The sequence below is a fragment of the Eleginops maclovinus genome, chromosome 5 (assembly GCF_036324505.1).
Source record: "Eleginops maclovinus isolate JMC-PN-2008 ecotype Puerto Natales chromosome 5, JC_Emac_rtc_rv5, whole genome shotgun sequence".
Taxonomy (NCBI): domain Eukaryota; kingdom Metazoa; phylum Chordata; class Actinopteri; order Perciformes; family Eleginopidae; genus Eleginops; species Eleginops maclovinus.
Window position 1 is genome coordinate 26,202,404 of NC_086353.1, and position 27,727 is coordinate 26,230,130.

Below are 27,727 nucleotides of genomic sequence, written 5' to 3' on the forward strand. Positions count from 1 at the left end.
GTGTGTGTGTGTGTGTGTGTGTGTGTGTGTGTCAGTGGGGTGGGAAGGCAGGACATGAGCTCCATTTATAGACATGCCTGTACTCAGAGTCAAAGTGAGTGCACATGTGCCATTGAGTCCTGCTGCCACACTTTAAATCAACAAAGGAAAGAAAGATTAAACTCCGAGACAGAATCCAACTTTGTCTGGGTGGGAAACAGAAGCTCCAGCGTGTTGAACCACCACCTTAAACTACAGATCATCTACTGGAGAACTCAACTATAAAGTAAGTGTCTTTGAACCTGTTGCATGGATAGGATTGTGTCCTCCGTATAAAGCTGACTTTCAATGACTTGGGACATTGCGCTGGAGGGTTTGTGAGCCAGAAGTTCCCTCTCTGTGATCGCATCATCATGTATATCTGGGAAAAATGTCCAGCATGTGAAAGTGCGCTTTGTATATAAAAGCACATGTGATGATGAAATGGAGTGATGTTGTTGGCCAATAGCGTTTTTATGCTTCAACTTGTGGTAAATATTTGTCTGAGGGTGTCACTTCGACATGGAAGTGGTCATTCATTAGGGCAACAGAGAAAAATAATGAGTGTAACAGGTCATCTAGACAGAGATAGAGATATATTAATTAAGAATATAATGTCCACTGTGTTCATTACAAGAGTCCTTTCTAACAACTAGGTATTCATGACCTTGTTAGGGGCCATTTTCAGGCACCACAAGCTCACAAGATGTGACCTGAGTTAATGTTGACTACTCATCCATTGATCCTAAACACAACATTCAAATGAAAATAACATAAGAACAACTCACCAATTTGGCATTTTGGGCCTAACAAGGATGACAAAGGTTTTTAGGAAGAACTAGTAAAAGCATTGTATAACTTTAGAAAGAAGTAGACACGCCTTTCTCCGTCAGTGCAGATGAGGTGGAGCAGGTGAACGGTTTGAAGTTCCTGGGAATCCGCATCAGATCATGTGATGGTCATCATATCTCCATTCTGTTTAATCTAGACAAACCTGTCAGCCCTGCAAAACGTATGATAAATGTATGCCCTAATGTGTATTTTACAAATATTAGTTGTACTTTGTGATAAACATTGCACAATGATGACATATGACTACAAATAGCCCATGAAGATTGGAAGATCAACTCACCTCCTTTGCAATGGGTTTCCAAGGCCTGTTCTCTGAAGCAGAGTTAGGGTCTCTTTCTCCATACACACGTTTCAAACCTCATAGCAAAAATGAAGACTTGTCTTGTCAGAATATTGTGCATTAAATTAAAAAATTAAGAGAGCACTCCACATGTTTCTTAAATCTTTATCTCTACATGTCAAGCCAGCCTCAGTGTCTGTTGAATTCCAACACAGAGAAATGTTGTCGCTAGTTTATAGAATACAATAAAAAAATTAAAATTGAACTCAAAGACAAACCTATACATAGTAAAACTAAAGAAACTGATAATGCTGAAGTGGTCTCTAGTCATTTTTTCCAGAGCTGTATGTCTCACTGCTGAGTCGATACCCAGTGGCATCTAAAGTACTAAAGTATTAAACAGAGAACAAAACACACAGCTGCTAGGGCTTCCACCTATAAACTAAATATCACTTTGCAGAGCATTGCACACCTGGTAACACCCAGGGTACAGAAAAAAAAGCAGTATACAGCACATAAGATACAAGGTAGTAGGAAGAGCTTCTAGCCCTGCGGCTGCATGGAGAGAACATTAACATTCTGGCAACATCCTTAGGGCAGCCAACACCTGTGTAAGCAGCATGGCTATGTCTAAACTAAATATAAATGAATTAAGTTCAATAAACACAGAAGATTTGACCATTATGTGGGACAACTTTTCACTGTGGATGTTGCCAGGGCTGTCCCATTGTCTGTCAAAGCAATACTGCACTGGACTCCCGGTAGACAGGTTTATTTAAATGTATCCGTCTACATAAATATATGTATATGTTCCCAAATGTAGGCAGGCTAATTCTACTGGAAGCGATACACAATGATCAGGCATGTTACAAGTTCTGTTATGTGTTGTGTGCTAACGTTAGTTAAGGTACAGCTAGCACAAGTTTTGTATTGCTGTCTCCACAGTAGGTACAGGTGGCAGGAACACATCACCATGTCTTTAGCTCAAAGCTACAGTATTTTGTAAGTGAACAGATACTGTCCATGGTGACGATGATTTGGATTGTGATTGTTCGTTTGTGGTATAGTACCTTTTTGTACGCATGGGTTATAGTATGGGTTGTTCTAAAATGCTAAACACTTGGTAACATTAGCATATTAGCTAGAGATCTAATAATATGTGTTGTTGTTTATTGCATCGGAATGTATTAGCACTGTCTGCTAAAAACATTCCAGCCCCATGTAGCTCCTACTGTGATTTATTGTTGGCATAAAACTGCTTTCCTATAATTAGTATTAGTATATATAAATATATATATATGTGTGTGTGTGTGTGTGTGTGTGTGTGTGTGTGTGTGTGTGTGTGTGTGTGTGTGTGTGTGTGTGTGTGTGTGTGTGTGTGTGTGTGTGTGTGTGTGTGTGTGTGTGTGTGTGTGTGTGTGTGTGTGTGTGTGTGTGTGTGTGTGTGTGTGTTGGTGAGAGGGAGAGAGAGAAGGGGGACACTGCAATATCTTTGTTCATCTGGACTCTGTGTGCCAACATGTGTCTATCACAGGTTAAATCTGCCACACACACACACACACACACACACACACACACACACACACACACACACACACACACACACACGCACACTGATTCACAGTATTGATTAGTAGATCATGAATGCTTGTATGTGCACAGGGTTATACGTATCAGTGCATGACACTTGATAGCTCCAGCTTCAGTAAAAGGTTAAGTGGGGTCAAACTCCTCCCCCCTTCCCCAGTCACTTCTCTGCTTTCAGGTTTCATGACAGATCACATCGGACACCTCATGTAGCTGATGCAACAGCGATGCCATTTAATGGGGATTGAATGAAGAATACTCCTAACACACACATACAGATTACATTCAGTTTTTCTATAACCCTACACTCATATTGATAGAATTTTCTGGATATTTTAACACTGAAACACGTATTTTGCTTTGTCTTGTTGAAACATATACAGTAACCATTGGCGATTTAGAAAGGAGAGTCAGACTGATGCTGCTCTAGAGGGAAACAAGCGGCAAGTCTATTCACTTTTATATTAGAGTTGTTCTTCTAGTGGCGTTGGTCCTCAAAAGCGACCAGCCTCCAGTCCAGTCGTTTGCTTTGGTCCCTGTTATGCTGTCTCTCTGTGTCTCTTTTAGCAATATACTGCTCACTCTGTGGGGCGTATTGCTTAGCACAGACTTTGAAAGTCGGCCAAAACATGGAGACCGACTGTACCTGTTTGTCTAGAAGGGCTCTCTGCCTCGGGTAAATGCTAAACCCAAGGTTCTTTGACCCTGGATTGCTTTTGAGCGTATTGCTTGGATTTGGGAATTTAGGGTTTAGACAATTGTTTTGCTCGATCGATTGATAATGTAACCACAGTGACAAGTGTCAGTGTTCTCCTTATATATACAGTCTGGTGTTGTCATGCTGAGGCATTACTGTTGTTATTTTTAAGTTTTGCTCTGTGACAGCGCTCTTTACTCCATGTATTAAGGTACATTACATTATCACGTCACCACGCTGTGTACGTACGTAAATGTATGCGCTCAGTGTTGCTCAGTGTTGTTAGTTTACTGCTTCAGACAGTGTGTCATTTGTTGCTCCCATTCTCCCTCTCTCACACAATCACACACACCCCTCTCTCTCTCTCTCTCTCTCTCTCTCTCTCGCTCTCTCTTTGTACGTGACGATCAGCTAGCTGTTGCCTCAGAACCATGGATAACATATAGCTATTTGATGACATGTTACAAAAGTACAAGAAGCCGATATATACATATCTAAGTTGTTCGTGCCCTGCCACTTTTGCCACTGCAAAGAGCTGAGGCTCTCCTCCCTCCTCCTATTTCTGGGTTTTCAGCAGGTCAACCTCATATTAGCCTCATTCCTCCCCCCACCTCAATGTTGGAGGGGGAGAAACTTTTCAGAGGTGATGTAGACACTGGGTTCTCCTTGGAGGAAATGAAGTGCCCTGCGGGCAGGACATTGCAGAAAGTGTGTCATCTGCCAACGGGTGGCCTGGGACATATTACATTTCCAGAAATCCTTACAGCGCCCCCTCTTGATTTTAGTCTGAGGGTTTCAGCCTTGTGGCAACTGTGGCTGTCTGTTTCACCTCCCCTAAGCAGGGCTCAGATCGGTGCTATGCCACATGAAGGGGATGACCTCCTGGCTTTGGTCTAACCGTGGCCTGTGGAAAGAGGGTGAGGGTTAGGAAACTATGACACTGTTCCCATCAAACAATCACTGGATCTTTGTGGGAATCCATGTGTCCTGACAACAGGGAAGTCTTTTCCCCACATGTCGTATATTTAAGGAAGTCAGACAGGCCACTCAGAGAACCAAGTTGACAATGAAAACTTCCAACGGCACCAACTTTAAGGCACAAAAAATGGCATCCGATCCCAGCCGAATTCTTCCATTATCACACAGCTTATCCTTGTCTGATGTGAGGGTCTGAGGACAGAGGGTGTCGTACTTGTTTTCATATTCTGTACAAACTGCAAAACACCCCTGAGACAATGTAAAAAAAATGATATTGGGTTATATAAATACACTTTGGTTGATTGATAGATTGACCCACATCCTCCACCCTAGGAGATTCAGGGTTCACATTCCTGCCAACGTCCAATAACCCTCTCGACAAACAAATGTAATGTATAGTTTAAAAGCCGGCCATGGGTTTGTGCAATTGGTCGCCAAAGTCTCTATGTTGTCTGTGTGTATGTGCAAACTGTGTACATGTAGTGTAAGTCATGTATGAATATGTTATTGTCATTTATTGTGTACTTTGTAGTATTTGTGATTTTCTTTTTCTGGTGGAACTGCAGGACAGAGTCCTGAACCAACTTCCTTACGTGGATGATAAGCCTGCTAAAAAGTTAGAATAGTGAAAAAGTACATTTTGGTTTAAATGTCTCACTAGCATAATTTGCCGAAGAATATACAAAATGAATCGGTTGTTTTGAAATGAGAAAAACTCCACAGTGTGTTTTGAATAAACTGGGATTCATACTGACAGGCTGGGATAGGTGAGGGAATGCAGTATATTTATTTTGGTCATTACATTTGACAGTGGCATTAAACATATTTACAGCTCAGTTTCTTTAAATAAAATGTGTCTTGCTTTGTTTCTTCTCATTTGTTTGGGAATGTTTTTCTGAATTAATTACCAATCAGAACATTATCAGACGTTTTTACCCAATATGCATCACAGTTTTCAGAGCAGTTTCAGTTCAGTTTTCAACCACCGTTGATATAACAATGCAATCATAATCTAATTATTGCAGCACCTTTTAGTTTTATTAATCATTATTTAAATAAAAAAGTGATTTACATGAAGTAAAGTTAGACAATTACAACAATTCTAGTTAAAATGGAAATATAAAATGCAAAAGTATTTCAAAGAAGGGACACAAACACTGAAAAGATGTTTAAGATGACGAATTGAAATTATTTTATTTAAGTTAGAGATCCGATGACCCTGAACACTGTAATGAAAAGGTATAATAAACCTTTTTTTCCTAAAAGCCCCTTCTACATATTTGAATAACTCCCCTACAGTAGATGTAGAAATGTGTTTTGGGTCATCCGTGAATTGGTTTCCTGGGCTTGTAGAACACAAGATAGAGAGGAAACAAATTGCAAAAGCCTCCACAGATGAGATGAGAAATGCAGAGGGACATCTTGAAACAGATACAGAACCATCTCTGTCTCTGTGTGTGGGAAAACGACATGGTAGTAAAGCATGTTGGCGCAGAGTTAAGATTTGTTGCACTGTCCAGATTCCCAGCTGTTTGTGGACTAATGTTTTCCTCTTCATGCTTCCTGTTCAGCAGCTGCGATGGCTCCCAGCTTGGCCCAGGCGTTCAGGAGGAGGTGGTGGATGGCCGTCACAGCCATCATAGAGAACCTGCTCTTCTCTGCTGTTCTGCTGGGCTGGGGCTCACTGCTCATCATGCTGAAGAACGAAGGCTTCTACTCACACCTTTGTGTTGGTGAGCGCACCATCAGAGCTGCTCTTCTGCTCCCTTCTAGCGCAGTTGGCATCCCCAGTCAGACACACAGCATTCTCCAATCATTTCAAAGCTAAAGTCTTATTGTGTTACAGGTTTTTTTACATGGACATATCTGATAGGGGTACAGTACGCAGGATGCTTGAATGTTTTGGTGTGCTCGAGGTTCAGGGATGTTTTTTACAATTCGTAATATTTCGTGTTTTAAAAATGTACTAGCATAAAAGATGATCCTGGAGTTTCTTGTTCTACTTTTTTCTTAGGTTATTTTTTTGTTGAAATTTAATCCAAGACATGGGAGATTGTTTAGCCAGCTGATTATCACTAAGGATTAAACAAGAGATAGGATGCTTCTGTTAACATACTCTTAGAACTTAGAAAGAAAAAACACTAAGTGAAAAGACTAAGTGATCTGGGCCTATCCTGTTGGCAGCAGTATATTGTGTTATTTTTTACCATAGTGTCATGTCATGTTTTTCAATTCTCTATTTTCTTCTTTTTTCTATGAAACCATCCAGAAAATGTGACAGTGGACACCAATCTGACAGCGGTGGAGAGCGGGGCCTGGACGAGTTGTGTGGAGCAGGAGGAGGTGTTGAATCTGGGCTTCACCATTGGCTCTTTCCTCCTGAGTGCAGCGACTCTCCCTCTGGGCATCCTGATGGACAGATTTGGGCCACGCCCACTGAGGCTCGTTGGCAGGTGTGACAGACAGTACTTTGTTTAGTCGCTTTAGCTTTTTATCAGAACATAAGTGCAGCTTTCGACATATTAAATCAGATTAACATTGAATCCACATTCCACATGTGCTCTGACATCCTGTCTCTATTTCAGCGCATGTTTCGCTGCTTCCTGTGCCATGATGGCTGCTGCTGCATATGATCCTGAAGGTACAGTAACAGTACAATACTCCCACATTTTTTACTTCCTGTGCTATTTCACTAAATGTTTTCAATTATCCGTTACTCTATAGAAATGCAGCTAAAAGTCCTTGATGAAACAGGCTACAGACAGTTGATTTGGAACAGAGAAGACAATTCATTCCCCCACCATGTGTTGTAAAAGTAAAATGACATTTTTCTTCACGTGGAAATGATTATGAACATGTTGGGTGCTCACCTTCACTTGGAAATGATGGATGAAAGTTAAAAAAGGAACTCCCACATTGAAAGGAACCCTGAATGTACCTTTAAAGTTCATTTATAGTTTATCTTAAGCTTCATTTCAATGTTTTCCATCAGTGCTGTCTTTCCTCATCTTCCTCGCTGTCTCCTTCAACGGCTTCGGAGGAATCTGCCTGACCTTCACCTCACTCACAGTACGAGTCACACACACACACACACACACACACACACACACACACACACACACACACACACACACACACACACACACACACACACACACACACACACACACACACACACACACACACACACACACACACACACACACACACAGAGAAAAAACAAAACTCCCACACAGACGACCCAATGACCCAGGGTCATAACAATGGGTAAAGAAGAACACATTTGGGTGGATTTTTTATAAATGCTATGTGAATCTTTTACTTTATTTAAGTTTGCTTTAACTTAACTTCCTAAAAGTCTTTCCATATAAATGTATTGTTAGGCCAAGACAGCAGTGAATTAAATTTAAATAAATATGAATAGACATTGTTTACCTTGCCATTTATCAGTATTTTAGCTTACAGTCAAAAAAAGGATTAAGGAAATAAAATGAATAAGGTTTTTGTAAAGCTTTTTTTAATTATTGTTTTGATATGTTCTCAGCAATCTGACAATTAACATCAACTGAAACCAAACACTGAAGGTAATGTTCAGAGTTTGTGCATTTAGCAAACCAGCCCTCAACTACTGTAGGTCACCGGCCGCTTCAAGATGTTCCATTCACACAACATCAGTATTCAGAAGCATCTCTCAAAGCCAGTCCTCTGAGGATGGTGTAATGAAAGCTTTAAACATGTTGGATTGTATCCTAATAAAAAACACACTGCATTGCATTTGGGTTAGCTCTATCTGAACTGAACATCAAATGTAATTTAATGGTGTTTGGATTGACATTTGTATCCGCTTCAACAAGTCTTCAATCAAGTCTTCAATCAAGTATTCAGATTTGATGCAAAGTATGTTAATTTCAGTGAAATAGCAGGGTAACACGGTAGAGAAATATATGTTTTCTTTTCTGCCATGGTGTGTGTATCAGATCTTCAAAACAATGAGACAAAAAAGAAACGAGGTGATCAGATTTGCATTCTTCAGGTAGACTCATCTCACAGCAAACGTCCAGTGTCTGCTCTGATGTGTGAATAGTCCTCTCTTTGCTAACATGTTCACCAAAACACTTTTAAAGGTTGATTTGAATAAATGTTGTGTTCATTTGGGCCAAATAATGAAAAAAATGGACGGAGCGTTTACAATTTTAACTGCTTAATTAAGCTGTCCTAACTTAATTGATGATGTAACATATTTCAGTCCTCTTTGACATTTACAAAAATATGAAAGGCAGTACAAAGCCACAAAACATTAGCGTGTCAATGTGGAGCTAAAAGAGGCCATCTGGGCTCATCAATGTGGAAGTCATGACATACAGGCAGCATTAGAAAGAGGACAGGGACACAGGACATAGGACCTGAACATGAGACAGTAAGACTGCTAGGTCACCAGCACGTCCCGTGTCCCAATTTTCCATCTCTCAGTATCAAACACATGCCATGACATCACAGACTGGGAAGTGGGCGTGAGCCTGTACAGTCCAATAACCTCTCTGTGTAGCTCAGCGTTTAACTTCCAAACACTGCTTTGTGTACACCTGAGATGATTAACATATGATCAGTGTGTGTGTGTGTGTATTTGTTTGTGTGTGTATTTTGAACAGCAGCACATGCTGTACCACATGTTCTAAATTCCACTGCAGTCTCTAAGCCAATCCAAAGCATGGGCGGACAACACACCCTCCATGGCCCTGTCCTCCTGTCAACCTTCCTGTCCCCCCCCCCCCCCCCCCCCCCCTTTTCTCCTCCTGACCGAGACTGTGTCCTGGACTTGACATGGTCATTCTGGCCTTGCTGCTGTCATTCCTGGCCGTGTGTGTGTTCGTGTCTGGTGTGTATTATCTAGCTGATAAGCTTTTACATAAATCCTTGATGTAAACACTGCACATTCCCCGCTACCCTAAGTAGCTTTTAAACATGCTCTGTTAACGTTGGTCGGGCAGCAAAATAAACGGAGTTTTATTTTAATCTTTCAGAATCTTCTGTTTCCATGGTCTAAGCAGGGTCAATATCAGTCTGAATACATATTGATAAAGACTAAGAGTATACAGGAACCCTCAGAGGCAAATGGACTGGGAGCAGTAGAGGTTAACCGGGGACCTCAGGGGGAGAGTCTGGGGGCGGGGCAGAGGCAGAGCAGGGGAAGGGGCTGGGCCACTCTAGAGGCGATAGTGAATCACCGTAACGCCTGTCTGCTCTCAGTACAAAGAAGAAGGGTGCCCCAAGGTCAATACCCGGCCATGATCCCTTTGTGTTTTGATATTTTCTTTGGATTAAATACCGAGTCACAGAAACGAGAAAAATTAAACGCACCCTCGCAGCTATAGCTTAAAGAGGCCAGATTATGCTTTTAAGGGTGTTCCCTCTCCTGTAGTATGTTCTCTAAGTTGTGTGCATGTAAATGGTCGGCAAAGGCTAAAGGGACTTTCTCTCCCACTCACTGCCAACCCCCTACCCCCCTGCCTGAAATGCCTCCATTGGACTCCTTTGTTTAATTATGTAACTTAGTGACATCATTTTGTAACACTCATGCTTCCATTGGCTAGCGCTCAAACAAATTGTACGTGATAGGCAAAGGGGGCGGGACATCTCTAAGCATTGACCAATCACAACAGCGCCTCTGTTGTGATTGGTCAACTTACCAGCCAGCTAACCAATCAGAGCAGACTGGGCTCTGGTTTCAGACAGAGGGTGAAAACATTAAAGCATGGAGACATGTCCCAAGAGAGACACTACATACTGATATACACCTGAACATGACCATGATAGGGCCCATTTAAATCTCGCCAGAACAAACTCAGGCACTTCTCCCTAGATCAGTGTTTCTCAAACTTTTTCAGACCAAGGACCACTTAACCAATAAAAAAATACTCACGGATCACCTAACTCCCCCAATATCCCAAAACAAGATTCAAGATTCAAGAAGCTTTATTAATCCCGAGGGAAATTGAGGTGCAACAGTTCAATACAAAGAAGGAAGGAGAAATATACACTAAATATAACTAAATATACACCAAATATAACTAAATATAAACTAGAATAAAAACAATAGGCCTGCTTACTACTCCAAGAGTGTATTACAAATTACAGCCTAATAATAACAGCTTTATGTGACCTTCTCTATATCGCTCGTTCACACATTAAATCAACAATACAAATACAACTACGGATTCTACAAGCATTTCGTTCACATGCGATTTAAACGGTAAATGCTGATAGATTTTACACATCATATGAAACATAGTCTACATGTATTACTGAGTTTATGTCCGAGCGAACAGAGAGATACGCAAAATGCACCGCATTTAGTACGACACAAACTTCTGCTGTGTATTTTCCAAAATAAAATACAGTAAAACTATGGTTGCAGGCCCAAGTTTAACAAGAATTTAACAATAAACACAAGGTCATTATTTACACTGTTACATTTACAAATAGCATTGTTTACTCACTCATACACTGCGTGTCTCTGTTGCTACCTAATGGAGGAATGGTGCTGCTTGTGCTGAGACATCAGTGAAACAATGTCTGGATCCAAACTGGAGAGTTTTAGTCTCATACCACAGTCCACATTGATCCTGTTACGCTGCTTTGTTTTCAGACCAACAAGTGTAGAAAAACCAACTGCACAGTTGTAGGTGGTTGGAAACGGCATCAACAGTTTCAGAGCAGCGTCAGCCAGCTCTGGGTGCTCAGGCTGGACGTGGACCCAAAAGTCCGTCAAGCTTTTCTCTCTGAAAGTCGTCCTCAGTGTCCCATCAGATGCGATGTCCACAAGGCTGTCAACCTGTCTCGATGGGAGCTTGGAACTGACGTGTTCGATGTGCGTTTTGTCCCCAAATGGATTCCTGATCCACTCATAGCCTGCATCTAGTTCTGGGAAATATCTTCCCAGCTGAAAGTGAAGGCCTTGCGGATGTTCCTTGAAGGCTGCAACTGTGCCGCCGCCCAGCTCTTCATCTGCAGCGAGGAGAAAATCCACAAGCGTCGGAAAACAGTCAAACTCCTGGCGATCCAGGCAGACACACCACAATTCCATCTTGAGGCGTGCGGCTTTAATTTTGTCCTGCACATTGAAGGCGGTGACGGCTTTTCCCTGCAGCGCTAAGTTCAAAGCATTGAGTGCGATAAAGACATCGGCCAGGTAGGCCTATGCCAATTTTGAGAGCCACTGGAAATCATGCAGTCTGTCATACAGTTCATCAGTAGGCTATGATGCAAGAATAACATCACCTCATCGAGCAGTTCAAATAGACGGGTGAGAACTTTCCCACGCGACAGCCAGCGAACTTCAGTATGGAAAAGCAGTTTTGTGTGTTCATTTCCCATTTCATCACACAGAGCTTTAAAAAGACGTGTGTTCAGTGCTTTGGTTTTTATTGTATTAACAATTTTCACAGACTCGTCCAGTACTGATTTGAGGCATGGTGGCATTTTTTTCACAGCCAGCTGTTCTCTGTGAATGCAACAGTGTGTTGCTGTGGCGCAAGGTGCAACTGCGCGTACGCGCGCTGCCAGTCCCTTGTGTTTCCCAGTCATTGCAGTTGCACCATCTGTGCAAATACCAACACATCGTGTCCAGTCGATATTATTCTGCAGGATGAAATCGTTGACTGAGTCAAAAATGGCTTCCCCTGTGGTGTTGGTCGGCAGGGAACGACAAAACAGAAATTCATCCTGCACACCGCCATCATAAATGTACCTTACAAAACACAGCAGGTTTGCCTCATTCACGATATCAGTTGACTCGTCCAGTTGCAGTGGGAAAAACTGGCTTTGGCGTAAACGTGTGATCAGCTGATCTTTCACATTTTCGGCCATGGCTGTTATTCGCCGCTGGACAGTATCATTGGAGAGGGGGACCCTGTTAATTTCGTCGCTTGCTTTCTCCCCAAACAATACATTAGCCATAACCTTGGCAGCTGGTTTGACTAAATTCTCACCTATCGAATGAGGTTTCCCTGTTTTTGCGATGAGAAGGGATACCCTGTAGGCTATGATGCCTCTGTAGCCTTCGCATTTTCCCCTGTCGCAAAAAAATGTGAGGGCGCCTTCGTCATGTGTTTTTTAAGTTCATCACGTTTTCTCTCAAACAATGCTAAAGGTTTCCCGATGTAATCCTTGTGTTTGCTCTCAAAATGACGCTTGAGCTTGGCGGGTTTCATAGCCTCGTTAGCCAACGACTCGTAGCACAAAACACAGTGTGGATTGGGATCCTCTTCATCTCCAGTCCAGAAAAATCCGAATTTTATGTAGTCGCTGTGATATTTTCTCTTCACTTTAGCGCTGGACTTTCCGCGATCAAGCCGAGTTTCACAGCTTTCAGCCGGGTGGTGGTTAGACGGCGAACCGCTCTCCTGGGACTCAGTAAAGCACACAAAATCACTTGTCGCTGCGGCTGAACCACTTGTAGTTGCTGGATCTCCTGCATCAGGACGATGCACCTTGACTGTCACGTCAGATTTGTCATTTAATGTTCTTTTAACTGACCCTGTCTTTAGCCATCGATCCATCTTGTCAGTTGACAGCTCAAATTGACCGCGCAAATCATTTATGACGTAAGATCGTAACCTACGTAGCTACGTAGGTTCGTAGCTACATCTATGCTACACTCTATACTAGTCATTTTAAGACAGTTTGAGAAACACTTTAAACTTATAATATATTAATTTCAAATGTGACATTTTACCAAAATACTCACGGACCACTAGGGGTCGCTCACGGACCACCAGTGGTCCGCAGACCACTCTTTGAGAAAGACTGCCCTAGATCAACAAATGTTCTGCTGCTGCGTTACACAGGTTAGACTCTATGGCCAATGAGCACTGGGGAATGAAAGTGTTTGATTAATAATGAATAGACACAGAGTGTAGATTTGTCAGATAAGAGCCAGCAGAGTACACGTTGTGCCGGCAGCGGCCGCACTGTGTGATTATCAAAGAGCCAGAGAGCCAAGCCTGATTTTTTTCAACCTGCAGCTCTGAGAAGGATATCAGTCTGCAGTGTTTACCGAGGGACAACAGTCCTGTTAGTCACAGCTGTAAATAGAAAACAGAAAGAGCGCCATATTGCAATAAACTACTAAACTAGTGCCCATATGACTGGGGAATATTACTTTATAGATACATACTGTTGGTATAAAATATCATCTTTTAGAGCTGAAAAGGCAACCTTGATATCTTGGAGATAAAATAATATCTGCAGGATTGATGCATGTTGCGTATATTCCATGCTGTGTTTGTTTGTGTGAGTGTGTGTGTCTGTGTGTCTGTGTGTGTACCTTTTGTTAATGTGCCGAGCTTTACTGTAAAGAAAGCCACCCTCTCAGGCCACATTGATACAACAATAACTGGTGTATTTATATACAATGTGAACTCCATTGCCAAATCTCGCTATTGAACTGAGGTAAATCTAAACAATCAGATTGGAGTACAGCCCCTTGGCTTGCATTTATATTGCCAGTAACAGAGTAGGCTACTATATTTTTTATTTTAACTTCTGGAATATTTGTGTATTATTTCTATCTTGGATTCTCAATTTTACTTTATGCTTTTTTAAATACTTTATAAAAGCCTGTTGGACGGAGGCGAGAAACTTTACTTCCATTGGCAACGACTCAACTGTAATCGTTGTTGCATATGTAAATAAAACTTGAAAGAACCACAAGGTCCCTACTACTGAGTCCTCTTTACGACCCCAGTCCTACCATGGTACATCAGACGGATGGAGATGAGACGTTGCATATTGTTATTTCAGTGTGGGAGCTTACACCGACTTTACTGTATGCCATGTATCTATTATAACATACGAGTGAGAGGTAAAGCCTATGTGCCGAGTCATCACACATCATGTATAATTACAGTCTTCTTGGTCATGATACCAGCTGGTGCAGGGAAACGCTAAAGCTAACACTTTTGGGTTAACTCTAATGTATAAAGAAACCAAAAAAGAAACGTGGGCAATTAATACACATTTGGCTGTGAAATTCAGAATGCACACGGTAGCCTACTAACTGCTATGGTTTACTATTGATATACCTTTAGCGGGAACGAGCTAGTAAGCAAAGCTGGTATGCCAAATCCGGCCCGCAAACTAATTTTATGTGGCCCGGGAGAGTTTTCAAAGAATATAATACGTTTATTATACGGCTACACGACGCTTTACAGAAGCTCGTTGCCCATAAACTACATGTCCCACAATTCATCTCGTTTTGTGACATGCGCACTGAAGCGACTTCAGTCACTGTCGAGTGTGGCAGTGAGTAACAGAGCTTAGTTACAGCGGCACAGCGACACCAAACGCGGAGCAAAATCTGCTTCAGCAACCGAGACAAGAAACACCGGAGCCAGAACCGACAGTCGGCTGCTTCCTCACAGAATGTGCCACTTTTGTGACATGAGAAAGATGTGTGGTCTTGAGCTGCAGCTTTACTTGTAAATACGTGTGTAAAGTTTGTGAAGGCAGGAGGAAAAATCCCGCGATCACCGTCTCCCCTGTGTTCGTCCTCCCCGCCCCTCCTCATCCCTGAAAACAATGAATGACAGCTGATACACACCAGGGTCTGGAACAGGGGGTATTCCACATACAGTATTTCTGTGTCTACGTGCACCATATGTCAGTGCACAACTATATGTTAATGCTACGAAACTCATCTTTTAAATAAATTGTAGGTACAATTGTTGTAATTGTTGCATATTTTCCCTTGCGATTATTTGCCTTAGACTAAAGCTTTCAGATGTAGTTATTACCAAAACCAATAATTATCCAATGCAGAGGCAATCATTATTTTATATATATAATACATTTATATTGTCTTAAAGTTAAAACCGGCCCTTTGAGTGCAACCATAATGCTAATGTGGCCCGCGATTAAATTGAGTTTGACACCCCTGATCTACGTCATGTTCTTCAAAGTAACGGTGAAATAAACAGAAAGTATTTCGAATGATAACCAAATGTTTATTTGTATAATACAAAGTTATGTAATAGCGTGTGTTATGGCTATATGGTTTGTGTCCTCTTCACACATTTACACTAATAGGGCCCACTGTACATGTCACTTTGGCTACAACTGTTAGCTGTTAGTAATAGCTGAGTGTGAAGTGAATATTCAAATGATTTACTTTTATGATAAAGTATCAGCATTTGGGAGATATAAGTTACAGCTTTGGGTGATTTGTCCCCTAACACAAATTATGAAAGAGATAGATGTATAAACATACATTTTTGGATTTTAAATATCCTTTTGATTACGGCGTATAATCCATGTGTGTTTTGTGCCATTCAAATCATACAGAGATACATGTGATCAGGCGAGTGCTGTTCCTTTTACGGATGCTACAATATCACTACTTTTGGGTTTTGTGGAGGATCCAAAAGTAGGCTAAAAGAAAGTCATTATAGTCTATTAATGTTTTTCCTTTATTTTCACGAAGTAGCAGGTATTTGACGGTAGTGGAATTTCCCTAAGATTACATGTGATAAATGAACAAGTCGATTGATGAATAGGACATACTGGAATACAAATGAACAGCCATTGATTAATGTGATGTGAGCAGTGAGTTGATCATGGAGGCCTGTAGTGTTAACGGAGCTGTGTGACTGCCAGAGCTCAGGCTGCATCTATAGTTAGAGAGAAAGTCAGCACACACACACATACACACACATACAAATACGACAATTACCATCTGCATGGCCACAGAATGTTCACAAACACTCACGCCAAGTTGTTCTGTGTGTGTGTGTGTGTGTGTGTGTGTGTGTGTGTGTGTGTGTGTGTGTGTGTGTGTGTGTGTGTGTGTGTGTGTGTGTGTGTGTGTGTGTGTGTGTGTGTGTGTGCGTGCGTGCGTGCGTGCGTGCGTGCGTGTGTGTGTGTCAGAGTTGGGTGTAAAGTAATTCACTAGCCCCATCTATTGGTTATGTTTTCAAGGTGCATTTCAATCACTGAGAACTCACTTTTATCAGGAGAGCAAATCAATTGATTTATTCTTCTAACATTGTAAACAGTTTTACAGAAATGCCAGAAAAAGGTCCAAGGTCATAGCGGACCAACAGATTTAGCAGCATAAATATTGACAATTCCTTGGTTCAATATTAAAACAGTTTTCTGTCTCATTTATCTCTCTCTTTAGCTGCCTAATATGTTCGGGAATGTACGATCAACCATCCTCTCCCTGATGATCGGATCCTATGCCTCCTCAGCCGTCACCTTCCCTGGAGTCAAGGTCCACAACCACACACACACACACACACACACACACACACACACACACACACACACACACACACACACACACACACACACACACACACACACACACACACACACATTCTAATTTTAGATCATCTTATTCTGTTTAACTTGTATACAGTTAAATTATCTTGCATTACTTGCAACATTCTACTGCAAAAACTTTTTTAATCTGTTTTTATTGTTTTTTATTTGTTTTATTGTTTTATGTCTTATATATATTTATGTTGCATTGTTGGAGGGGACTTAAGATTTTCATTGTATAACTACACTGTAGCTGTGGATATGACCAAAAAGCCTTCAAACTTTGAATACACACAAAGAAAGAAAGGAACAAAGAACTATGGGGAAGAGGAATAATGATTATAAAGGACAAATAGATGTGATAAAAGGAAAATCATTTACACAGGTAGACAGGAAGTAGATGGATGACATGGAAGGAAATAAAATCAGCTATGACCTTGAGAGCTGTTATCAAATTTAAATGTAACGCACAAACAAAGAAGCAATAAAACTTTTTTTAAAACAGATTTTCTTCTCCCCCTCTCTTCCACTCATCCTTATCCTCTGTCCTCTTCACTGTTGTCACCCCTCCCCGCCGCAGGTGATCTATGATCTGGGCGCGTCGTTCCGCATCATCATGTGGGTGTGGTCGGCGATGGCCTGTGGAGTCTTCCTTAACTGCTTCATGAACTGGCCTGCTGAGTCCTTTCCTGCACCTGAAGACGTCAGATACATGTCGGTGCTCAGAAAAACACGCTTTTACTACTGTGCTACTTCACAGCGCCCTCCTTTTTTTGGCTTCTATATGAGAACACAGTCTTTAACCAGTCTTTAAAGCCTGCCAAAGCCCATACTGTTTTCCCTTTAGTGTTTACTTCCTTTCTGTTTCCTCTTCTGCTATTCCCTTTAGTGTTTACTTCCTGTCTGTTTCCTCTTCTGCTCTTCCCTTAAGTGTTTACTTCCTGTCTGTTTCCTCTTCTGCTCTTCCCTTAAGTGTTTACTTCCTGCCGGTTTCCTCTTCTGCTGTTCCCTTTAGTGTTTACATATTGTCTGTCTTCTTCTGCTGTTCCCTTTAGTGTTTACTTCCTTTCTGTTTCCTCTTCTGCTATTCCCTTTAGTGTTTACTTCCTGTCTGTTTCCTCTTCTGCTATTCCCTTTAGTGTTTACTTCCTGTCTGTTTCCTCTTCTGCTCTTCCCTTAAGTGTTTACTTCCTGCCGGTTTCCTCTTCTGCTGTTCCCTTTAGTGTTTACATATTGTCTGTCTTCTTCTGCTGTTCCCTTTAGTGTTTACTTCCTGTCTGTTTCCTCTTCTGTCATTCCCTTTAGTGTTTACTTCCTGTCTGTTTCCTTTTCTGCTGTTCCCTTTAGTGTTTACTTCCTGTCTGTTTCCTTTTCTGCTGTTCCCTTTAGTGTTCACTTCCTGTCTGTTTCCTCTTCTGCTGTTCCCTTTAGTGTTTACATATTGTCTGTCTTCTTCTGCTGTTCCCTTTAGTGTTTACTTCCTGTCTGTTTCCTCTTCTGCTCTTCCCTTTAGTGTTTACTTCCTGCCGGTTTCCTCTTCTGCTGTTCCCTTTAGTGTTTACATATTGTCTGTCTACTTCTGCTGTTCCCTTTAGTGTTTACATATTGTCTGTTTCCTCTTCTGCTGTTCCCTTTAGTGTTTACATATTGTCTGTCTTCTTCTGCTGTTCCCTTTAGTGTTTACTTCCTGTCTGTTTCCTCTTCTGTCATTCCCTTTAGTGTTTACTTCCTGTCTGTTTCCTTTTCTGCTGTTCCCTTTAGTGTTCACTTCCTGTCTGTTTCCTTTTCTGCTGTTCCCTTTAGTGTTCACTTCCTGTCTGTTTCCTCTTCTGCTGTTCCCTTTAGTGTTTACATATCGTCTGTCTTCTTCTGCTGTTCCCTTTAGTGTTTACTTCCTGTCTGTTTCCTCTTCTGTCATTCCCTTTAGTGTTTACTTCCTGTCTGTTTCCTTTTCTGCTGTTCCCTTTAGTGTTCACTTCCTGTCTGTTTCCTCTTCTGCTGTTCCCTTTAGTGTTTACATATTGTCTGCTTTCTTCTGCTGTTCCCTTTAGTGTTTACTTCCTGTCTGTTTCCTCTTCTGCTGTTCCCTTTAGTGTTTACTTCCTGCCTGTTTCCTCTTCTGCTGTTCCCTTTAGTGTTTACATATTGTCTGTCTTCTTCTGCTGTTCCCTTTAGTGTTTACTTCCTGTCTGTTTCCTCTTCTGTCATTCCCTTTAGTGTTTACTTCCTGTCTGTTTCCTTTTCTGCTGTTCCCTTTAGTGTTCACTTCCTGTCTGTTTCCTTTTCTGCTGTTCCCTTTAGTGTTCACTTCCTGTCTGTTTCCTCTTCTGCTGTTCCCTTTAGTGTTTACATATTGTCTGTCTTCTTCTGCTGTTCCCTTTAGTGTTTACTTCCTGTCTGTTTCCTCTTCTGTCATTCCCTTTAGTGTTTACTTCCTGTCTGTTTCCTTTTCTGCTGTTCCCTTTAGTGTTCACTTCCTGTCTGTTTCCTCTTCTGCTGTTCCCTTTAGTGTTTACATATTGTCTGCTTTCTTCTGCTGTTCCCTTTAGTGTTTACTTCCTGTCTGTTTCCTCTTCTGCTGTTCCCTTTAGTGTTTACTTCCTGCCTGTTTCCTCTTCTGCTGTTCCCTTTAGTGTTTACATATTGTCTGTCTTCTTCTGCTGTTCCCTTTAGTGTTTACTTCCTGTCTGTTTCCTCTTCTGTCATTCCCTTTAGTGTTTACTTCCTGTCTGTTTCCTCTTCTGCTATTCCCTTTAGTGTTTACTTCCTGTCTGTTTCCTCTTCTGCTCTTCCCTTTAGTGTTTACTTCCTGCCTGTTTCCTCTTCTGCTGTTCCCTTTAGTGTTTACATATTGTCTGTCTTCTTCTGCTGTTCCCTTTAGTGTTTACTTCCTGTCTGTTTCCTTTTCTGCTGTTCCCTTTAGTGTTCACTTCCTGTCTGTTTCCTTTTCTGCTGTTCCCTTTAGTGTTCACTTCCTGTCTGTTTCCTCTTCTGCTGTTCCCTTTAGTGTTTACATATTGTCTGTCTTCTTCTGCTGTTCCCTTTAGTGTTTACTTCCTGTCTGTTTCCTCTTCTGTCATTCCCTTTAGTGTTTACTTCCTGTCTGTTTCCTTTTCTGCTGTTCCCTTTAGTGTTCACTTCCTGTCTGTTTCCTCTTCTGCTGTTCCCTTTAGTGTTTACATATTGTCTGCTTTCTTCTGCTGTTCCCTTTAGTGTTTACTTCCTGTCTGTTTCCTCTTCTGCTGTTCCCTTTAGTGTTTACTTCCTGCCTGTTTCCTCTTCTGCTGTTCCCTTTAGTGTTTACATATTGTCTGTCTTCTTCTGCTGTTCCCTTTAGTGTTTACTTCCTGTCTGTTTCCTCTTCTGTCATTCCCTTTAGTGTTTACTTCCTGTCTGTTTCCTTTTCTGCTGTTCCCTTTAGTGTTCACTTCCTGTCTGTTTCCTTTTCTGCTGTTCCCTTTAGTGTTCACTTCCTGTCTGTTTCCTCTTCTGCTGTTCCCTTTAGTGTTTACATATTGTCTGTCTTCTTCTGCTGTTCCCTTTAGTGTTTACTTCCTGTCTGTTTCCTCTTCTGTCATTCCCTTTAGTGTTTGCTTCCTGTCTGTTTCCTTTTCTGCTGTTCCCTTTAGTGTTCACTTCCTGTCTGTTTCCTCTTCTGCTGTTCCCTTTAGTGTTTACATATTGTCTGCTTTCTTCTGCTGTTCCCTTTAGTGTTTACTTCCTGTCTGTTTCCTCTTCTGCTGTTCCCTTTAGTGTTTACTTCCTGCCTGTTTCCTCTTCTGCTGTTCCCTTTAGTGTTTACATATTGTCTGTCTTCTTCTGCTGTTCCCTTTAGTGTTTACTTCCTGTCTGTTTCCTCTTCTGTCATTCCCTTTAGTGTTTACTTCCTGTCTGTTTCCTCTTCTGCTATTCCCTTTAGTGTTTACTTCCTGTCTGTTTCCTCTTCTGCTGTTCCCTTTAGTGTTTACTTCCTGCCTGTTTCCTCTTCTGCTGTTCCCTTTAGTGTTTACATATTGTCTGTCTTCTTCTGCTGTTCCCTTTAGTGTTTACTTCCTGTCTGTTTCCTCTTCTGTCATTCCCTTTAGTGTTTACATATTGTCTGTTTCCTCTTCTGCTGTTCCCTTTAGTGTTTACTTCCTGTATGTTTCCTCTTCTGCTGTTCCCTTTAGTGTTTACTTCCTGCCTGTTTCCTCATCTGCTGTTCCCTTTAGTGTTTACATATTGTCTGTCTTCTTCTGCTGTTCCCTTTAGTGTTTACATATTGTCTGTCTTCTTCTGCTGTTCCCTTTAGTGTTTACTTCCTGTCTGTTTCCTCTTCTGTCATTCCCTTTAGTGTTTACTTCCTGTCTGCCTTCTGCTGATTTCTCTGTCCCCCATCTTTCTGTCTTTTAACCTCTTTCCTTCTGTAGTGCTTTGAAATAGGGACAATGTTTTTGGCTCTTAGGCAGACTTCTTTCTGTGGATTAATAGGACTGGACGTGTGATTATTATTGGAACGTCCTTAGCAATGGTGTGCTATACAGAAATAACAGACTGCAGATTGTCCAAATGGACCAATCAGAATAAAGTATTCAACTAAGTTGTGTAAATATGTATATTTCATTGGATCATTATTAGCATAGGAACAGTTATTTTATGTCTCTTTGTCTGCAGTAAAAAAGTGAAGTTGAGTGGAGTTGTGACTGAGGACAAGATGACTGGGGACAGGTACGTCACCCATGTGACTGTCATGGAAGACATGTTGGGACCTAAGCAGCCAGAACCCGAACACCCTGACTCCCAAAGCCCACCCCAAGGTAATAACATTATTCATTCTTGTTGTACTTAACTGAGAAAAACTAAGGATCCATTCTTCAGCAAAACTAAACCCCCCCTCTCTCTCTTTTCAGGCGGGCTGCCACTCTGTCACTCTGTGTGCTCGCCAATCTTCCTGTGGAGTGTCATCACCATGGCAATGACCCAGCTGAGGCTGATCTTCTTCATGGGTGCCATGAACAAAATGCTGGAGTTCCTCGTCACCCACGGCCAGCCAAACCGTAATAATTATACCCTACACAATTACTTGTTAATTTGATAGACGTACAAAACAGTTCCCCAGTGAGGTCTTATTGACCAATGCTGGGTCATGGCGTTGTGTTAAAGCGTCTGACGCTGTTGTCTGTTTCAGCGTCAGAAGAGCTGCAGCAGGAGATGGAGGAGCAAGGTAACGACACAGTGGACATAATCACTACAAACCATGTCTCTGAGAATTCTTTGAGACAATTACTAAAACCCTGTATGGATAATCCTATTATAATTACAACACAGTGAAATGTAGTCTCTGCCTTTAAGACATCCTAGTATAAGAAGCAGTTGGAAACTACTATACAGTGCCTGGGGAGAAGTGGAGGGGTATGGTGCCTTGCTCATGGACACCTTAACAGCGCCTAAGAGCTGAAGTGGCACCTCTCGAGTACCAATCCAAACTCTGAATCTTCTTCATTCAGGGGACTTGAACTGGCGAACGTGTGGTTGCCAAGCCAAGTCTTTAGACTGAGCGATTGCCATCCCATTATCGTCATTCTGAAATTGTTTTAAAAGAAAGACAGTAACTGTGTGGCTTGCATGTGTCTTTATTCCCAGTATTTTGAGAGCCAGTACAGGATTGCATATTTCTCAGTCTATGACCTTAAAGTGTGTGTTTTAAAAATAAAAAAAAACAGTACTTTACGTAGAGGTGTGTTTCTATGGACTTCACTCTGCTTTCTGCCTGTCCTCCCTAGTTGGTTTCTACTCCTCTATCTTCGGTACCATGCAGCTGCTGTGTCTTGCCACCTGTCCTCTGATTGGTTACATCATGGATTGGAGATTGAAGGAGTGTGAAGAGGAAAATGCAAAGAAAAGGTATGAGGCAGACGTTTGTACATGCAGTATGGTGATGTTTGTATAGCTTAGGTTCAGAAAGTTTCTCTCACTTGACAATGAACTGTTGTTGGTGGCTGTCCTGGCATTTGTCCCCTTTAGCCAATATGATCCCACAAAGAGAGACAGAAAGATCCAGAAACTCACCAATGCCATGAGAGCTTTCGTCTTCACCAATCTTCTATTGGTCACCTTCGGAATCATTTCCATGATTGACAACCTGCCCATCCAGGTTAAGAAAAACCTGTACCGGATTACTACCTATGTTAACTCATACAGACTCCGACAGAGAGAAAATCTAAAGGACATTTTTAAACCACCTGTTCTCTTTCCTGTTCTTGTAGTTGGCTTCTTTTGTCTTGCACACCATAGTGAGAGGATTTATCCACTCCTGCTGCGGAGGTCTCTATGCTGCTGTGTAAGTAACCCCACCTAGAGGTGGTTCAGAGGGTCAGGATCCAGTGGGTCAGGGTTGTGATTAATTTCTCTCTCATGTTCTGCTCCAGGTATCCAGCCAACCACTTTGGAACTCTGACTGGCATGCAGTCCATGATCAGTGCTGCTTTCGCACTGCTGCAACAGCCACTGTTCATACTGATGTTGGGCCACCTCAATGGAGATCCTTACTGGGTATAGAGCACACACACACACACACACACACACACACACACACACACACACACACACACACACACACACACACACACACACACACACACACACACACACACACACACACACACACACACACACACTGACAATAGATTATAAAACATTTAGTTCTAACACTGACATGTCTCTCCTTACAACAGATCAATCTGGGACTTCTCATCATGTCCGTGGCTGGCTTCCTGTTGCCAGGCTATCTATTCTATCACCGTAGAAACCTGATCCGGGCAAAGGCAGAGCGTGATAGGTTGGCTGCCAGCCAATCAGACAAGGAGAATGCTCCTCTAACCCAATCAGATGGTACAACTGCTTATATCCAAGCCAATGGGCTTGCAGTTAATGGCCACACAACAAATAACGTTCAGTAGTTTATTAATGTTGGGAGGATGCAAATACCACTCACTCAATCTTTACATGAAACATTTGAGAAACAAATTATAGCAATGTTTAAAATGGACCAGGAAGTTACATTTGTAACCCTAATGTCAGACATCTCTCTGCCTTGTCACTATATTTGATCACTAATGATTTCTGAATGATTAGTGAAGATGGCTCAGTAGTTAGCACTGTGGCCTTCCGGCTAAGTCTCAGTTCTAGAGATACATGCTGTTCTCCTATGGGGGCTGCTTTTTCCACAAACACTCTAAATGCCCAAATTTGAGAATATGTGTATGTAATGGTTAGGTGAACTGCATGCTGGGAAGGTTTCCTGTCTCCAAATGATTAACACAAGCATTATTTAAAAGAAAACATCAGCATTTAAGGACCATAGTGCATGCAACTTTAATCCTGTTTACTGTTACTCACATACACTGGCTCCATCACTGAATGTGCTTGAAACATTAAAGCTTGCTTTAAGTTATCCATCAAAACAAGCAGCAAAGCTGTAGCTAATACTGATGCCGATACCGAATATTAGGGTTATGAGTGTTATTTGTCATCTTGACATAACACTACAGATAAGATGTGTTTTTAATATCTACTCATAAATATTCAAACAAACTATTGATCAATTCAATAAATTGCTCCTTTTGCTGCTAAATATAAGCTACTGTTTCAAACTTAGGCTTTACTCCTTAAGCAGATATGTCACACGATAGTGTGAGGTTCCTTTTATACCAGCAATTAGTTTCCACTGTTAAAGAACAGAGGGCCACAGGACAGATCTGAACCGTCTCTTCTCACCTGTGTCTGATCACTTAAAAGCAAAATACTGGGTTCGAATTGTCAAAAAATCAGCTCCTATTGTCTGTTCCTATCTGCTATTCCTTGACCTCTGTGTGAAAAGTCACAGGGTTAAGGAATAGTGGATAGGGTGATTCAAAAGGTCTTAGGAAAAGAGACTGCGGTGCTCTGAGAATCCGACTGCACTGACACTATCCGACCTAATTATGATGTGCCAGCAGACGTTATAAATGTGCGTCTGCTGTGGGGGAACTACAGTTCTCTGTACAGGACTACTGAAAGCACATCTACTCTGCACCATGTACCTATTTGAGCGCAACCCATGTTCTATATCGGCCAATCATGCGCCATGGGGGGTTCGGTTCAGTCAGATGAAGCCGTTTTCAATTATGCCAATCCCAGGTAAACACAAACAAGATTCACAGGTAAAACCATGCAATAATCACTCTGTTGAAAACCACACATCAGAAGTCAAACCCATGCTAAAATTCCATTAAAACCACACTTGAATAAGTAATTAAAACATGCACATTTTGGGATTTCAATTAAAAGTGAATAAGCACTGGTACTCGGACAGATACTTGCTGAATGCAGTAGGTAGTACAATACCAATGCTAAAGAAATAGTTGAATATAGGTTTGATACTACTGCCCGCATGTTCAATTGTATGTAGCAGATTAGCTTAGCTTGGCATAAAGACCAGTGTAAAAGCTAGCCTGGCCCTTTCCAAACGTTAAACATACACCTGGCAATGCCGTTAGGTCAGATATGATTTGTACTTTTTCAAAGGAGATGATATAAAGTGGTGCAGCGATAACCTATTTTTGTAGGCAGTCCCAAATTTTGGCATCACTAGGGCTCCCTAGACAAAAAGGAGACATTGGATTTTAGAATAATGTGAAAATAAGCATTATGGCAAACATACGTTTATGATACTTACATGTTTGTTCAGCGGGATCATTTTCACATACTAAGACATACTTTATAACAATTGATGTGTAAATGCAATCATCAGAGGTTTTGCAGTCCCATTCAGACTTCTGTTAGCAACCACTGTTTTTATGACACAGTAGCTGAAGACATTCACCAGTGTGGTGTTTGCCAACATATTTAATGTAGCTGAACAAAACTTATATCTTGTAAGGTTGTGTTCACCAGAGCTTTTTTGCGAATCTAACCAAAAACTCTTTGAGACTTGGTAGCCCTAATGAGCTAAAATGCTAACTCATTTCATGGTTTAGGACTCATTCCTGCACCACTCTATTAGTCTGCCACTAACCAGGACGATCAGGCTTTGTAGATCAACCTGAATGTCCAATTTAGAAAGTGAAAGCAATCAAGTGAAGATGGATGAGGTAATTCGTTTTTTTCCTTCTTAATGTCAGTTCAGGTCAGAGTTTTACTTTTCCTCTAAAATGGGGACAAAAAGATCTAACATAACTATGATTGTAACAACTCTGGTAACATCATTTAACAGTTATATTTAAGTAGTTTCTGTAGTTTATGGCTTTGAATATTAACACATTTCTTAACAACATCAAACAAAAAATCCCTGAAGCAGCTATAATTGATATATTTTCCTTAAAAAGCTGTGAAAGCACCAAACAGCTGTTAGCTATTAGCAGGCTAACATAGTGCAGCTACAGAAACAGATCTTGTCCTCGGACGTTGGTGGAGACCCAACACAGAGCTGGAAGAGAGAGAATATTAGACATGGAATTTACAGAAGTAAGTTTGTAGAAAGTAAATTAATCTAGACAAACAAGCAAATTAGAAAACAGATGACTTTGAAATGAAACAATAAAGAAGATGTTTATTGAAGCAGGTGCATCATGCAAGCTTTCTGAATGTCTGCTGGTTTCTCTCAGCACTGTATTTATAGCATCTTGTCATATTGCCATGACAACAGCTTTTTGGCAGTTTGACAGTCTTGGAGCAGCCAACTCGTTAAGTGTCTCTGGGATATTTGAGGTTGATTTTATAAACCTACTAAGTTAACTGTATTTAAAAGGAAAACTAATTTAAAGGTTTTCAGCTCAGTATTTAATCCCCAACCCTGTCCTTTGCTGTGCAGGCACAGCAAAGGACTTCATATAAGAAGATGAAATGTGTCTTAGAGTATATAAATTGATTTTGTTGTAGCTTCTCACAAAAGCTTCTTTATTTTGCTGCTGCAATTTAAGGAGCACTTGAATGTCACAAAGGCTGAACACCAAGCTGAATGCAGATGTATGATTTGTTGCTGACAGCGCACCATGGCTTCCAGTATAATCTGTGAATAGAGATTGTACAGTATTAATTAGATACGTGAAAATAGTTTAATGATAGGCTTTATTTTGTGATTAAATATTCAAATGTAAAACAGTGTTTATTACAGAATGTGCATGCTTATGAAGTGCCTCGGGTTGACATCTAAGAGCAATAACCTGATGTTTAGGTTTCCTAAAGGCAGCATATGCACAAAAAAACTAATCATTTCGTTTAAAGTCAGCAACATGCTGCTTATCTGATCATTTTACATAAACCAAATATACAGTAGGTGCACCTTAAACGTATAATACAATCCAGTACAGGAACACTGGCCACATGAATGATTCTGACAAAGTGTGCAGGGAATCTGATGCTAGACTTATTTATTGTTTGTTCATGGTATTGGACGCGCCATGTTGTAAAGCTGCTGCTTGTATTGCGTCCATCTTTTATGTGTTTTTATTTTATTGTGCATCAGGAGTAAATCAGATGATCGTTGTCAGAGCATTTGTCATCACTTTTGTTGATGAAAAGGGAGCTAAAGTTTGATCAAAAATGATATCCAAATTAAATATAAGTTAACATGTTTATTATCTTTAAATACCAATTGACCACTGAGAATAAAGTTTAAAATAATTGTTCAGTGTCAATTACTTTTCTCATTAGGAAAATGTGTTTTGTGTTTCATTTTTTGTGTTTCTGACTTGATTGGTTGTGGAAAAATGTAAAGTATTAAAACTATTAAAAATGTAAAAAATGAAATTGTGTTTGTGTTCTTGTTCCCGCATGAAAGTGGACTCATTTTCAGGTTCATATTTGTATTTAGTATCTCTACTGGGACATGTCTCCATGCTTTAATGTTTAAAAAGCTCTTTATTTTTCTCATACTGCCTGTGCTGCAGCCATAGACTATATATATAATTGATTTGTCAGCTGGGTGGCTATATTCTGATTGGTCAACCACTTAGAGATGTGTCGGAAATGTTCCACCC

The 27,727-nt window shown here is 41.0% G+C and overlaps 1 protein-coding gene across 2 annotated transcripts; it reads left to right on the top strand.

Annotated features, from left to right (window-relative positions):
- Positions 1–30: 30 nt before the first annotated feature.
- On the top strand, positions 31–27,497 carry slc43a1b (solute carrier family 43 member 1b). Of its 2 annotated transcripts, none has more exons than XM_063883994.1 (15): positions 31–265; positions 5,984–6,145; positions 6,682–6,865; positions 6,998–7,053; positions 7,405–7,481; positions 16,588–16,680; positions 17,311–17,444; positions 21,384–21,526; positions 21,620–21,766; positions 21,898–21,933; positions 22,493–22,613; positions 22,734–22,863; positions 22,976–23,049; positions 23,138–23,261; positions 23,444–27,497. In XM_063883994.1, exons 2-15 carry the CDS (start codon positions 5,992–5,994, stop codon positions 23,666–23,668), a joined length of 1,698 nt encoding a protein of 565 aa, XP_063740064.1. In that variant the 5' UTR covers positions 31–265; positions 5,984–5,991; the 3' UTR covers positions 23,669–27,497. The 2 variants fall into 2 exon arrangements, with proteins under 2 accessions (XP_063740064.1, XP_063740065.1); XM_063883995.1 differs by having other exon boundaries at positions 96–265; positions 5,987–6,145.
- Positions 27,498–27,727: the final 230 nt, after the last annotated feature.

What these genes read in the sequence shown, in the direction of transcription:
- slc43a1b (XM_063883994.1), top strand. Translation starts at nt 5,992, where the DNA reads ATGGCTCCCAGCTTGGCCCAGGCGTTCAGGAGGAGGTGGTGGATGGCC. An exon ending in TCACCTTCCCTGGAGTCAAG is followed by an intron (nt 16,681 to 17,310) that starts GTCCACAACCAC and finishes TCCCCGCCGCAG; the next exon opens with GTGATCTATGATCTGGGCGC. An exon ending in GGAGGTCTCTATGCTGCTGT is followed by an intron (nt 23,050 to 23,137) that starts GTAAGTAACCCC and finishes GTTCTGCTCCAG; the next exon opens with GTATCCAGCCAACCACTTTG.